The sequence below is a fragment of the Photinus pyralis genome, unplaced genomic scaffold (assembly GCF_008802855.1).
Source record: "Photinus pyralis isolate 1611_PpyrPB1 unplaced genomic scaffold, Ppyr1.3 Ppyr1.4_LG8, whole genome shotgun sequence".
Classification (NCBI taxonomy): Eukaryota; Metazoa; Arthropoda; class Insecta; order Coleoptera; family Lampyridae; genus Photinus; species Photinus pyralis.
In genome coordinates, this window is record NW_022170819.1 from 12,980,668 (window position 1) to 12,996,073 (window position 15,406).

Genomic DNA, 15,406 nt, shown 5'->3' on the forward strand with positions numbered 1-15,406 from the left:
TATGGCCGCCACAATTGCCCCAGACAATACCTAAACGTGCAGCAAACGGAAGGGGGGCGCAGGTGATTGGCGTGTCTTATCAGAAGACTTGCGGTAATAATCGAGCTCAGTTTTTCAAAACACCTCGCGGATAAAGATAAGATAACCCACACATGTATCACTCCTTCTGTCTTTCGACACGTGTTATATGTTAACCATGGGGTTAGTTGCATGGATTACTTTTGTATGGGGATTTATGACTCATTTTAGAGTTTGTTTTTGTTTCTCTGTCTCGGTGTCGAGAAGATTTGATCAGAAGGACGTGGAACTCCATTTGTATTAAAGTACTTTTTCTCTAAAGATAGCGAAGGGTAAACAATTAATTTTATCACAGCTGTGACATAAAAGAGCCATAAGGGGATTGTACTTTGTACCGGTCCCTCTCATTAAAATAAAAGTGACATCTTCATGGTCATTTTAGTATTTTCGTGGCAGGTTTGTGGTTGCTTTTGTGGTACGGTAACTTTGGTCAAACCGGGGTCGGTAATTTGATGAGAACTGTATAAATTAGCAACGACAAGTGGGTGGGTGGAGTCTTAGCGACGCAGATTTGATACCGCTATTGATTGTCTCATTATCTTTTTAAAGCGCCCTTCAGATAAAAATCACTTAACTGGGTTACTTATGCGCAATCGTAAATATTGAATCGTTCTTCTCGACTACTGCCCCAATTTAAACATTTTCGTAGTAAACGGTATTTGGGGATTAGATAATAATTTGCGTAATCAACTGTAAAACGTAATGAATTTATAGCCGTCTTTTGAGTGATAAGGATAACAGACGTCTCAGTAAAACACATACAGCCAATTTCCAATCAGCAAAGTCCTCTCGGCCCTTCAATTTTTCAATTTAAAAAATGGCTTTCAATGTTCAGACAAAGTGATGCAGAATTAACACGATAGTACGAATATAATGCCGAAAACCTGATATTCCGTTGCATAGATCTTTGATTTATAAAAGGAATTTATAATAAGCTCATTGTTAAGAATCAAAAATGCGCTAAACATATCGTCAGCGTGAAGAAAGGTCTAATTCTAATTACGTAAATATGAAAAACAGTTACCCATACACTGGACTGAAAATGCAGGAAAAGTGCTTTGGATGAGACCTTCCCCGCCGGTAGAATGCTCGGAACTGGTCTAAGGTAATTTCCATCTCCGCCACAGATGAAAAATTCACCTCAACCCAGGTTCGAACACCCGACCTCCGGATTTATAACCCAACGCTCTTACCACTGAGCCATAAAGCCGGTGATTAAGACATGAACAGTACAAAATATAGTTCCTGCACATCAAGTCATCTTGGTGTTTCCCCTACGAAATTGTATAAATAATCTGTTTCAAACCAACATAGACGAGTGACAAACACATACGTACGGACAGAACGTCTAAATGACCAAGATATAATCAGTCCTTGCCCATTGTCTGCCTAATACTGAAAGCAGAATTTGAAAATTCGAAACCGTTTGCAAGTTATCATGTACACAGACGCACAGACGGACGGAAAGGCCAAAATCATGAACGACCTGGGTGGCTCTTTAATAAAAATATCTGTAAACATTTCGAAACATTTCGTGTTACAAAAATCTATCAAACCATTCTACAGTGGTGAGACCTTGTCCCTCACACGGACTGGGTGGACGGACGAACAGATAAAACTAATTGAAAATCTTAGAAAAATGTGCTAAAAATATTACACGACTCTGTTATACTTAATTAGCAGTTAGTAAATTTATTCGCACTTCATTAGAATTAATTACTACTTGTGTTCTGCTTACTTTTGGACTACTGAACTTCTGAGTAGTGCAAATCATGATTTGCTTGATATTTAGGAGACAATTAATTTATAGTAGAGCGTTGTTGGAAAGCGCGCAAAAAAGTATTTGTTTTTTCATTGTCTCAATTTGGTTAATGATCAATTGTTTTTTGGAACAGTTGCTAATGGGCAATGGTTTTTGGTTGTCAGTAAGTTTGTCAGTAGAACAGAGGAATTATGCGCCATCTTGGATTTTGTGACGTCACTAGGTCGTGGTTTTGGTCCATGGGCCAATTGGATTCTGGGACCATGGGCGTGGTTTTGGATTCTGGCCCTAGATCGTGGCCTTGGATTCTACACCAAGGACATGGTCTGGGGTTTCCCCAGTTACATAATTAAGACGTGGTGTTGTTTAATGGTGCAAGGTCGTACCCTGTCCTGGGGTTCTCCGACGAATGAAGACCTTAGGATACCAAAAGGACTTTTCTGTACTCAGAAGCTTTGGTCTAATTTAGCGTTAGGTTGCGAAAACGGCAACGCTACTCTTAAAAAATGACGAATTATGCATTTCAAAATTTTCAAATTTTACAAAGAAGAAAAGCAAAGCGTCGAAGCGCACAAGCAAGTAAAAAAAAAGGTTCTGTACTTACACGTATAATGTTTTTCTACTTCTTGTTTGAAAATTCTTATTTTACACACATTATGCACAAGCGAAAGAGATCTTAGAAATGCCACTATAATTACGTAAAGTTTAGGAGATCACACTAATAAAATTCTTAATAATAATGCGTGTTAACGCGAATCCAAGGCAATAACCTTGTGACGTCACAAAATCCAAGATGGCGAATGGTGTCTCTGTTCTACTTTTACCGTAAATGTAAAAGGACGCACTTTTGTCCATTCTCTGGTGTATATCGTTATCACCCTCATTTCCCACCTTCAATCCGTCTGTCCTGTATTTCTGATTGGGGAAGAAATTCGCCAAGGGCATTTGGACGCTTTGGCGAACGATGACGTGTTGAAACTGTCAAAGTCACTGCCACCTCCAAAAATTTGTCTTAGCGGATCTTTAGAAGCGCAAATGATTTTTTTATGGAATGGAACAATTGGAGAAATGCCTAGTAGAGATGGAAGTTACGTAGAGAAATAAATAAATTAAATAAATTTTTGAAGCTTTGTATAGTTTTTTCATATTCGGTGGAAAAAGTTTAAAAACTCTCTCGGTTGGTTTCACATTGTTTTTCCATAATGTCTAAAGATCTTCCAAAAATGATCTTAGGAAGATTTTAAGGAAGCTTCATATTCAAAATGTGCTAATTTGGGATACAGCGTGGTACACTACAATGAACACTATGATGCCGCTTGGTATCATGGAAGGATCTCTTCTACAACCTCCCATTTTCGCATCTGATTGACTCTTGTATTTCAAGTCGCCATTTATGAAGGAGCCGTAATATTCAATAATAAAATTGATGCAACTTCTGGACGTTCTCATACTTCTTAGTAAACAGGTTGCATTTAAAATTGCTCTAAAGACCACCACTAAGCATTTCACATATAATATTACGCATTTACTTTCGAGTTTAATTTACATTCGGCGTATGAATAATAAACATTATTATCATTATCATTTCTACATCACATCCGCACTCGAAAGATAATTAAAGATTAAAGAATTAGCGTTGATCTTTCACTATTCCTAAAATTAGTGCTCTGGGGGAAATACTGGGCGCTTTCACTTAGCCTCCCCCCCACGGTTTGTGCCTTTTTTCGTTCTCGAAATATTAGATAAGAAATAACAATTTGGAATTTGGCACATATGTCTAACTTGACATACTCTTTAAGAATATATAGTCAATTGCGGTTGCCATTTAGAAAAATAGTTAATGACGTCATTATCTAAAATTTGGGACACCCTGTATAAAATTTTATTGCATCGAAAAAAGGGCAGTCTAAAACACTAATGGACGTATCCGAGCACATTTCCGAAGAAAACCTTCCTTGATTTACTGAATTTATTCCAAATTAGGAACTTGCCCTGTAGAAATAATATTGTTCGCGAACAGTCAAATGCTTCAGACGTACGAAGGATCACAACATGAAAGGTATTGATTTTTTTCGATCAATTGTAGTTCTAATGGGTTCATAAATAGTATAAATACATGCACTACAAACGGCTTCAAAGTTGCCCAGAGGTTGATCTTTAAGAAAATACAAATCTGTTCAGCTCTCACCAAATATAATCCAGCTAGATGACTTTTCTTAAAGATAAGCAATTTTATTAATAATTTTACGTAAATAGAATAATGGTACCTCATAAAACTGTCCTTCTGCAGGTGACGATGTTGATGCAAGCAATAGACTGGAGACACTGATGCGGAAAATTAAATAATAGAGCTGTACAGTAGAACTTCCCTTCGGCAAAATCATTCGGTAAATTTTCCGTTGAAGCAAATGTTCTCTGGGCGTAGTTTTTTTGAGGGGAACTCTTGTGTTGACGCGTTTTGTTGTTAATGAGTGTTATAAAATGAGAAACCATCACCAAGTAACAATTTTTTCATTCTGTTTTTTTATTACTGCGGGCGATTATAAAGATCAAAGTTAAATCCCCCTTTTTTTTATTGTTCCATACGCGCCGGAATAGCTTGGCACCGAATGAAAACCATAGTGCCTTTCTGGCGGAGAAAAATATGCCACTGGCACGTTTAATTGATTTGTCCTTCACTGGATACACGACGGTAATTCGCCTACCCAACTGCTCAAGTATTCTATCGTCTTTTCATGAAGCGCTCGAATTAATTCACTTCCAGATATTAGTTCATTTACCTGTAAACGCGTTTAATAAATTTCCGTTTCAAGGAAAATATCTACAACCACAACTCGATTTTCTGGTGTCCGAAAACAAATGGTAACTTTCTTCTGGCAAAGCTGAATGAACGGATTTCGCGGCGAAATTACGTGGTTACTTCTTGGTAGGTCCCGACCGAATCTCTTCTCAAACTTTCCCGGATTAACTACCCGCGGAAAATCTCTCGGAGAACAAATTTATTTTTTACTAAACACCTTACTCTGGTAACTTTTCTTCAGTAACCACTGGCCACTCCAGGTTCTTCTTCGTATTCGCGACCTTTTTTAGAGTCCTCTGTCCTCACCAAACAAACTACACATATAAACCGACCGCAACAGCACTTTCTTTATTCTGTAAACCGGTTTAACGAAAACAGTAGGTACTGTACAGGGCGAGTCAACGATTGCGCGGAGTAGCTTAATGCCTTGAAGATCAAATTTTTCAATGGAGTGCTTTTATATTATGATATGGTTGAATATTCTCCACATTTTAAAAATATTTGGAATTATACAGGGTGCGCTCACAAAGTAGGGCGCCAAAATGGCACATTTCTTTAAATCCAAAATCGAAAAACTGGGAAATAAGTAAAAGGGGTAAAAGGGGCCCCTTTCCCTTATGCTTAATATAACCACTTGGATTTCTAATGACAACCATCTTAAAAATATATAAATGAAAGTTCACTATCCCTACAAGATTCGGATTCTTTAATAAAGATAGCACCCTCATATCGATCTTTCGACGTTGCTCGACTCTGAGCTTTAAAAAAACTTGATGGTTAGGGATAACTGTAGGAATTTGCTTGTGAATGCTTCAGGAATTAATCAATTTTAGTCAATTTATTTCTTCGCTGTTCAACGATTTTTTTTTTGCTTTTCTCTGGAGGTTCCCTATGGTATTTTCGTCCACTCTGAGCTGTCTGATTCATCTCGAAATACAACTTCAGTGTAAGGTTGCCGTATCCAGGACCTTCAGATACCTTCCGGACTGCAGAAAGTTCCCGCTAATAACAAAATGTTTTATGTACTTTATATAAGCGACTTCGGAATGTTATTTTTCACAAATGAGAAATGAGTGGAGTTGCTTTTAAATCTATTTGAGCTTGCTACTTTTGAGCATATCACATTTCGTATTAAATTAAGTTCAGGTTTAAATTATTAAGGATCCTCAGATTCTTTATAGTTTTGTATTGTCGTCCGTCCATCCGCCCGTGTGCGCTCTAACTCTTTTTAAAAGTGGACGATTGTTTTGAAATTTGATGGAAGCTGATTCAACAAAAACAAAAGTTATAGGACTTCGAGTGAATCGAGAACAGGAAAAACTGCGGACTCAATATAATACAAATCAACATATTTAATTCCCTAGGTTTATGTATCGAGTTCGGACTTTCGCTAGATTTTAGAATTATTTTTCTGAGGTCACAAGGATTTTGATCAAAAGATGTCAACATCATTATTTATGCACCACGATCATTGGGAAAAAGACTAGAGGCTTTATCTCAATGCCCAAGATATGAATTTGATGCATTTTTGGCGACCACGTGGATTTTGATCAAAACATGTCAAAATCGTTATTTATGCACCAAGATGGTTGGGAAAAAGACCAAGAACATTATCTCATTGACCAAAACATGAATTTGATCTATTTTTGTGCGACCACATGGATTTTGTTCAAAACGTGTCAAAATCGTTATCCTTGCACTGATATCGCTGGGAACAAGATTAAGAATATCTCAATGACCAAGACATGAATTTGATGCATTTTTGTTAACTATTAAAATGTATTATGTAAGATTAAAATAAATTGTCGTTAAAAGTGATTGTAATACTGAGGATCCTTCGATATGTCGTTGTATCGGTTTATTAAAATACAAGAGCTACTTCCTCGGATTGTTAATTTCTGAATATTGCAGATATTGGTCCGAACTTTTCACCTATAGCTATTTACCCTCTGTGAACAATGATTCGGAATTTTCTTCGGCGCGGTTCTTTTGTCCGATGAGTTTTAGGGGAACATAATTTTGTAGGAATTCTTTTGGCTTTTTGATTTATTTTACAGTTCTGATCAAGTATTCAATAAACTTTCAATTGCTTTTCCAATTGACTATGTATGATATTTGCGTTCTACCTTTCGGATGGTAAGCTTGGGCCACGAGTGAGCGCGACCTGGTCTTTCAAAACGTAGGAATCCGGCTATTGTTGAATGCGAGGTTTGTATTTGTTTTAATTATTTTATTTTAGGTAAAGTAAAATTTATTTGACACACCTAATAAGTACAAGTACCAGGTACAACTTATCTACCAACTATTGGTTTTCTACATTGCCAACATATTTTAAACTAAAGTAGCAGTGGTGCCAACAATTACTTTCAACACCTTCTCTTAATTGTTGAGATTCACTGGTTTTACAATATTACAAAACAAAATGACAGCTGTTTTAGATATTCTATGGTTATTTAACATCGCAAATAAAGCCGGATTTATAGTTCCGTAGCCGTAAGAACGTAAAAACGGAACCGTATAATTTTACGTTAACGAAAATTATACGATTTATAGTTACCGTAGTGGTAAGACATGAGCTTGCGCGTTAATGCAAAACGAGATCTGCCATTGTATGTCATCTGTCAGTAAGAGTAACGTGCATTTCAAAATAATAATAACCAACAAAGTGTCAATAATTATTGTAAATAAACGAAACGAACGTCAGGATAAACTCAACTGTTTGAATTATCCGAGTACTACCGAAGACAAGCGCGTTAGCACGATTTACCGTAAGAAATAAAATTTGGGCATTTCCTACGTACCGTAACCGTTCTAACGCAACGTTAACGCGAACTATAAATGTTCACACGCAACAAGTAGGGTTTAATTCCAAACGTTACGGTACGGCGTTGCGGGTACGGAACTATAAATTCAGCTTAAGCAAATCTTTAAATTTGTTGAACTTATTTTTACACAAAGGTTTAGTAAATATATCTGCGATTTGATTTTCTGTTGAGCAGTATCTTTAAATTTGTTGAACTTATTTTTACACAAAGGTTTAGTAAATATATCTGCGATTTGATTTTCTGTTGAGCAGTATTGAATTTTTAGCAAACCTTCTCTTAATTTTTCGTATAGGAAATGATACCTTACGTCTATATGCTTACTGCGTTTAGTAAATTGTCCATTGTTAATTAATTTGATTGCACTCTGATTATCAATGTTTAACGTAATTTGCACTTGAGCACTCACTAATTCTTCGATTAACGTTTTCAGATAAATCAATTCCTTCGCACAATCTGCTGCTGCTATATATTCAGCTTCCGTCGTAGATAACGAAACCAACGGCTGCTTCTTTGAACACCACGTACGAAATTGGTCCGCCACAGTAATATATAACATACCCGGTGGTACTTCTTCGAGTCTCTACGTCGCCTGCAAAATCTGAATCACAATATGCAATAAGATGCACATTATCATCTTCGTTGCTAAACTCAATTCCTTTACTTTTCATTGTATTTAGATATCTAAAAATTTGTTTGACATTCGAGATGTCTGCTGTACTTGGGTTCTCTATTTTTCTGCTTAAGTAGTTAGTTGCGTAATGATATATCTGGTCTGGTTTTACTCGATAAATATAGCAAGCTGCCAATCGCTTCACGATACGGATAGTTCTTTGTTGATTTTTCGCACAAAACCTTCTGGTCACTGTTGATCGGTGTATCGGCAGGCCTCGCTTCACTCATTTGAAAGTCTTTTAGGATTGATTTGGTGTATTTTTCTTGACAGAGTATAACCTTGTTATCCCTTGTTATTACATCGATACCTAAAAATGAATTCACATTTTCGTGTGTAACGATTTCAAACTTTGTGTGTAGTTCTTCCAGTAATTTATTGATTTTTGATTCGTCATTGCCCATGATTATACCATCGTCTACATAAATTCCTAAGTATAGGTCGTCGTTTTCACTTTTGAACACACACGGTTTTGTTTTTATTGCTGTTAAACCGAACATCTGTAACGCACTTGTGAAATGCTTATTCCATCGTAATGGCGCTTGCTTCAAGCCATAAAGAGCCTTTTGTAGTCGACAGATTTTATTGTCTCCATCATATCCCTCTGGTAATTGCATGTAGATTTCATCAAGTAATGCGCCATACAGGAAAGCCGTTTTTATGTCGAATTTTTTCATTATGTAGCTATTCTTGGCACCTAAAGCAAACATTATTCTTAACGAACTTATGTTTATTACCGGACTGAATGTTTCAAAGTAATCTACTCCATATTGTTGTTGACATCCACGCACGACTAGACGTGCCTTATATCGACCATCCGATTTTACTTTGAATATCCACTTGCTCGTTAGAATTTTCTTTCCTTCAATTTGTGATTTATCAACAGGAACCCAAGCATTGTTTTTCGTTAAAGATGCCTTCTCTTCTTCGATTGCTTCTTTCCATTGTTCACTTTCTGGCCCATTCACAGCTTCATTGTACGTTAGTAGAACATAGTCTTCGTAGCGTTTTGGTAATTTAATCACTCTGCGTTCTCTTGTAAGTATACTTCATTTACTGTAGTATCACCAGTCTGGTCTATTATTGGGCTGCATTCAATGTTTTCAGGTATTTTCTCTTCGTTCTCGTGTGGACGGTCATTTACCACTTGAACCACTGCATTTTCCTTTCCACCTTCGTTTTGGTTCTGTTTAAATATAACATCACGTGAAATTACCACTCTTTTTTTATTAGGATCAAAGAGTCGATATCCATTAGTAGCGTATCCAATGAATATATATTTCATGCTACGTACATCGAGTTTTCTCAGGTAACCTAAAACTTTCGCATAAGCTTCGGCCCCGAACAGCTGGAGATTTGATAGGTTAGGTCTTCTACCGGTCCAATTTTCAATAGGTGTTACTTTAGTCACACAGGAAGTGGTAGGTGTTCTATTAAGTAGATACGTAGCTGTTCTTATTGCTTCACCCCAATATTCCTTGGCTAGCTGCGAGTCAAATACTAACGCCCTAGCTTTTTCCATGATTGTTCTGTTTAATCGCTCCGCTTTTCCATTCAGTTGAGGCGAGTGAGGAATTGTGTAATCCAGAATTATTCCCTTTTTTATACACCATGTTTTTATATTTTCATTTTTAAATTCACCTCCATTGTCACACCTTATTTTAGACACTCTGAGGTTATGAAGAGCTTCCGCTTCTTCCACAAACTGTTTTATGTAGTCTATTACTTCGCTTTTCATTGTCAAAAGGTACGTTGCACAATAATGAGTGTAGTCGTCCAGTATAACTAAAAAATATTTCTTTCCGTCCCATGTGATTGGATCAATTGGCCCGCACACATCCGCATGCAGTATTTCCAACGGTCTTTTGGCTCGATATCTTATTGTATCAAATGGTTGTCTTATTTGTTTAGCCTTTAGACATATTTCGCATACCTTTTCCAATTCCTTACATTCATTTTTGGAAAGATTCAGGTTGTCGGAAACATCAATCAATTCTTTCATTGTTGCCCCACTTAGATGACCTAATTTTCTATGCCAATCTTGTACCTTTTCGTTGTTTTCGGCCAGCATACTTTCGACATCAGATGTTGACGACAGTTTTACCGTATATAAACCATTTTCTTGTTTACTGCCTTCCAGCACAACTTTATTAAGCTTAGTTATTACTACTTTGTCTTTTGCAAAAGTCACATTTCCACCATTCTCTGTTATTGCACTAACAGATAACAAGTTTTTTCTTATTTCTGGTACGTACAGCACATTGTTTAACACACAAAGCTTCGCCGACAATTGTACCTTTGCCTTGTGCTTCAATTGTTTGATTTTTCTTTGCCACAGAGATTTCACTTTGAATTTCTTCTAAGTTTTTGAACATCCTCTTATCGTTAGACATGTGTGAAGATGCACCAGAGTCCACCACGAAGTTGTTACTGACGTTGAGATTTCCAGTTGTTAAGAATGCTACTTTTCCCTCCTTTTTGTCTTCTGGTTCTTCCTTTTTTCGAAAGAAACAATTTTCTTCCCTGTGATTAGTTTTCTTGCATATTTTACACTGCTTCATTTTCGATCTACAATCTTTTGAAAAATGGCCTGGTTTTCTGCACGAATAGCAGATCTTCTCGGTGTAATGTTTCCTTATGGGTGTTGCATCCTTTGTACGTTTTTCCACAGCTTTGAATGCCACATTTTCTTCAGAGTCTTTCTTCATTCGCGATTCTTCTGCAATTAACCTTGCAGTGAGATTGGTTAAGTTTCTTTCAGCAACAGGAGTTGATTCCCAGACAGTTGCGAAATGTTTATAGTGTTCCGGGAGTGTCGACAATATTTTAGACATCAACATCTCGTCAGTTATGTCTTGCTTTAATGATTTTAACCGGAATGCAAAGTTTTCCATTTTACTAATATGTAGCGACATGTCCGAGTCTTTTTCATATTTATAGTTGAAGAATTCCTGTAGCAGGTTACATTTTTGTTGTTCACTGTCCTTTTGGAAAATAGTGCATAATTTTTCAAACATTTCATGCGAATTGTTACAGTTTATGATGTGCATTATTAATTTCTTGTCGATAGTAGTCATTATCACTTTTTGTGCACGCGCGTCTTTTTTGACCCATGTTTCTTTGTCATCATCCTTTGTTAGGTCTGTAAACTTTTTGTTGCCATTTACGATTTCATAAGACCCGTTGGCTTTAAACAGTATGCTTGTCTGGAATTTCCATACTTGGAATGTTTCAGCTCCCATTAATTTATCTATTAGAGTAACATCTTCTATTCCCATTATCGACGATGACGCCATTTTTCAACAAATTTATCCGTTTTTGGGTTTTTTTAACACGCACAGTTTTTTTTAAACGCACACAGCTTATGTTTTAATAATTGTATTTTAGAAAGAAAACGTCTGGGCACATAACCTGTTTTAATTATTTTATTTTAGGTAAAGTAAAATTTATTTGACACACCTAATAAGTACAAGTACAAGGTACAACTTATCTACCAACTATTGGTTTTCTACATTGCCAACATATTTTAAACTAAAGTAGCAGTGATGCCAACAATTACTTTCAACAGTATTACTATGCTAGTCAGCTAGTGTTCGTGTTTTTCCCGCAATAATGGCAATATCCGCGACTTTTCCTTCACCTGCCGATCACGGTCGAGTACGGTACAAATCCAATTGTCAATTGATGCGACGCCGCTGTCTTCTCTGTTTTATTGAGAAACTGGTAACTAATTCATACCCATACACAAAATTGCCAATGCTAAAATATAATTTAGCACATCTTTCCGCCCCCCAGAAAGTGGCTCCCTAGCCCAGTTAACCCATATCACGGATTAAATCTGTGCCCATATATAACCCGGGGATTGTGATGGGGATTTTACTGTTTTATCATAAAAATCATTCTTACAATAATGACTTCATTAGCGAAAGTATTAGAGTAATCAAGAATGCTCCACCTTTGGCAGAGATCCGAAATTCCAATTGAATTTTGAACGCATTTTCTGCTTTACTAGTTTATTCAGAAGCACTTCTGACGGCATACCGCATACGTCACGGCAATATCGACTTTTGGTTATGACGATGACCCCGTAATTGACGAAATTTTCCGGATCGTTAAAAAAAGTTGTTATCATCTTCGCCCTTGTTTTGTTGGGCGGATCAATTGACGTTTCGTTTCGCCTAATCGAACATATTGGGTTCGCTCATTTCTGTAAATCCGCAACTAATTGACGCAGACATCCAATCCCATTTTAATCAGGCGGTCGCTTTTAATTATTGTTTATGTCTGTGGAGTGGAAACCAAACAGTGTGACGTCAACGACGTATTAAACAAATATTTCACCTGGCGCAAATTTTAATTGTGTTTTTTATACCCATTTTGTTATCTTTTAATTAACAAAAATCACGTAACTGACTAATGACTTGAGTTCAAGGTTCTTCGGAATCTAATTATTTAGGTAAAGACGTATTGAATTGAAAAAAAACATGCACTTCTACCGAGCGTGAAATTTCATAGTACGTTTTTCCGATTTTCTCCGATAACGTTCCTCCCACCATCGCCATCGTGACGCCGCCGTCGCTGACGTAGCCGAAACCCATTGTATAAACCGTACTTCGCTCAATTAAATTAGTTGCCTCCGAGCTCTCTTGTGTTGTACACGTCTTTGTTTGATCAAGTTATAGTTTTTTGCCAATTTCGGCGCCAGTACTTCCTTTCGGATTATAAACCCAAACCATGTAAGTACATCAGGAAATTACGAGAGTGCATTATCAATCAAAAAAATTTGCAAAATCGATACGTCGGGCTCATTGGCAGAAAATAGGGGCGGCAGAGTGGCGAGGGCGTATCGGCGCCTATGGTATTGACGTAGTGGTCCAGACGGCGCGTTCAGCGCTCCAATTTAATTAACCGTTAGAGTACTTTGTCCTATCAAGTGCGTTCAACAATCGATTGAAATTGTGTCAGATCCAAAAAAATTACTGTTTGCAAATTGCGCTCGTTAAGGATATTTACCTGTCGCTTAGGTAATCGTTGTCATTATCATTCAAGGACCGTTTTATCAATAATGAGATAGGGGAACTACCCAAACGTACTTGTAACCATTTCGCGTTGTTACTTTCATGACTTTCACGATGATATTTGAGAAATTAGAAAGGCAATATTGATATATGTTTGGGATCCGTTTCCTAGTTGCATAATTTCTGGACAAACGACGCATTTCCATGTGTCTTTTATTATGATCACGAGCAGGGGTCACCCGCGCGCTCATAGAGCGTATCGAATTTTTTTTTATCGATCATGCATCACACGCAAGCTCGTGTTTCTAATCCTGTCGATCGCGGTTTCAGCTGGATTTAATGAAACGCGTTTAACAGTTTAGTTCAAGGTTGCCGTCGGGGTGCCAGCTAAATTTAAATTTTAATCAGCCGTACGCGATAGCGCCGTATCGCGGCGTTTATATTTAAATATCCGCGGAACCGTTTCAAATTTTAAAAGGTTTCCGTTATTTACAAAGATTAACGGTTAATGCGCAACGCCCTACTTTCATCCGAAGTTGAGGGTTTCGCCGGAAAATTTTTGCGCGGTTTCAATAATATTGTGAAAACCATTCCCCCCAAACTTTCACCTCCCAATCACACCGCAACTTATCTATGTTTGAACTTCCCTTGTACTAATAAACCTATTTTTTTTTACAGTGTCTAACATGTCACTGGTAGGAGTCCACCCTCGAGGATACCACTCCAACTCTGGGTAAGTCACGCGCAATTCTTACTCAAACCTTGACTAATAGCCTACTTTCTAGTTCCTTATCGTCATTCAGCTACAGTCTGGATGATATCACCACCTGTTGCAGCCCCCAGTTTAATTCGGAGCATGTTCTAACAATCGAAGAGCTGCGATTACAAATGAGCAGTTGCTTCACCTGCGGAGTATCCTGGGTCGAAGACCACGTCTCGCTCGATTGCTCAGAATGCGGCGGATACGCAATGGAGAGGCCATGTCCAAAGTGTGACGGTACCTGCGGTTCACTGTGGAAGCGCGACCTTACTAAGGTGCGACCGTAAAACTGCATGTCACAACTCCAAAGAATGAATGAATTTCTTTTATAGACCCATTCCAGTAGCAAAGCGCAATGGGAGGGTGAATGCAAACGCGCCGCGACGAAACCACAACCACCCAAAAGCTTCGTTTCGAGTACCGCCGCCACCCACGAAGTATGTGCAAAATTAGAAAAATTGGCGGCTCACTCTTGACGCCATGCTAGCGTGTAGCTATTTAATTTTAAGTCTTAGCTAAGGATTACAACAGGGTTTACTGATTTTTCCATAATTAATTTTGTTTTAAAAAATTACGTAAAAGATTCAGTAAGCCTTCACTTTGCTGCGACACAAAGTTCCTTTTTAATTATGTATTTATTTACTTAACTTTTTTGTACTTTGACTGTATATACTTGAGCCAATTAATTTAAAAGGAGCTTTTTGTGTTTAAAATCTCAAAAGGCTGTATTGCTACTGTTTTTCACCCCTTCACATTGTCCTAAACTCTTTGTGATAAGATTGAAAAGAGTGTAGCGTATTATTTTCTTCATTACTTAATATTATTATTATCGATGACGTTAATTTCATAATTTTCGTGAAGTTTAGATACACTTAAGTAGTAATTTATATTACTAATGTAAACATTTTCACTTTGTATTATGAAATAAAAAATTTACGCAAACAATACCTACCCTTATTTAGGACGCATTTAGAGAGCTTTGTTTGTTTGTTTTGCTAATGATATTGGCATACTTACTAAGGAAATTTCAAACGTCGGGTGAGACAAAGACAAGCGAAAAAAGAAAACAACACTGAATGACGGTTACGGACGTACGGATACAGAAACTTGTGAGTTTTTCTAGGCGCGCACTTGCGTTTTTTTTGTCTGCGATTGGGCGCAATCGTAATCGTGAAAAAAATAATTTAGGCGCGTGACTATTTTTACGACTGAACAATCGTGCGACATAAAATCGCAAGTGCGCGCTTAGCCTAAAGGCGCGTACAGACATGCAACAGAACATTGTAACGTAACAGTGGCGTATTCACCGGCCGGTGTTCCATGGACACGGGCCTTTCGAAAAATTCTCCTAAAAAGTTGATAACATATTGGAGGAATTGAAGAACGCAACCACTATTAAGTTCATGAATCTTGTAGGAAAAACTATGTTAAACGGGAGTAGGTACATAAGAAAGAATTTACCACTCCATAGGTGAGAACAAAAATAAGCCAAC

General features: G+C 37.4%; 1 protein-coding gene across 2 annotated transcripts in view; it reads left to right on the forward strand.

The window, feature by feature from the left end:
• LOC116178399 (protein pinocchio-like) overlaps positions 1 to 14,858 on the forward strand; it is a 104,360-nt gene extending 89,502 nt beyond the window's left edge. For both annotated transcript variants that reach the window (XM_031497892.1, XM_031497893.1), the window contains 3 exons: positions 13,832 to 13,886; positions 13,939 to 14,188; positions 14,246 to 14,858. In XM_031497892.1, coding sequence (XP_031353752.1) covers positions 13,832 to 13,886; positions 13,939 to 14,188; positions 14,246 to 14,389 — 449 coding nt within the window. In that variant the 3' untranslated portion in view covers positions 14,390 to 14,858. The remainder of the gene's footprint in view (positions 1 to 13,831; positions 13,887 to 13,938; positions 14,189 to 14,245) is intronic.
• The last annotated feature ends 548 nt before the right edge of the window (positions 14,859 to 15,406 follow it).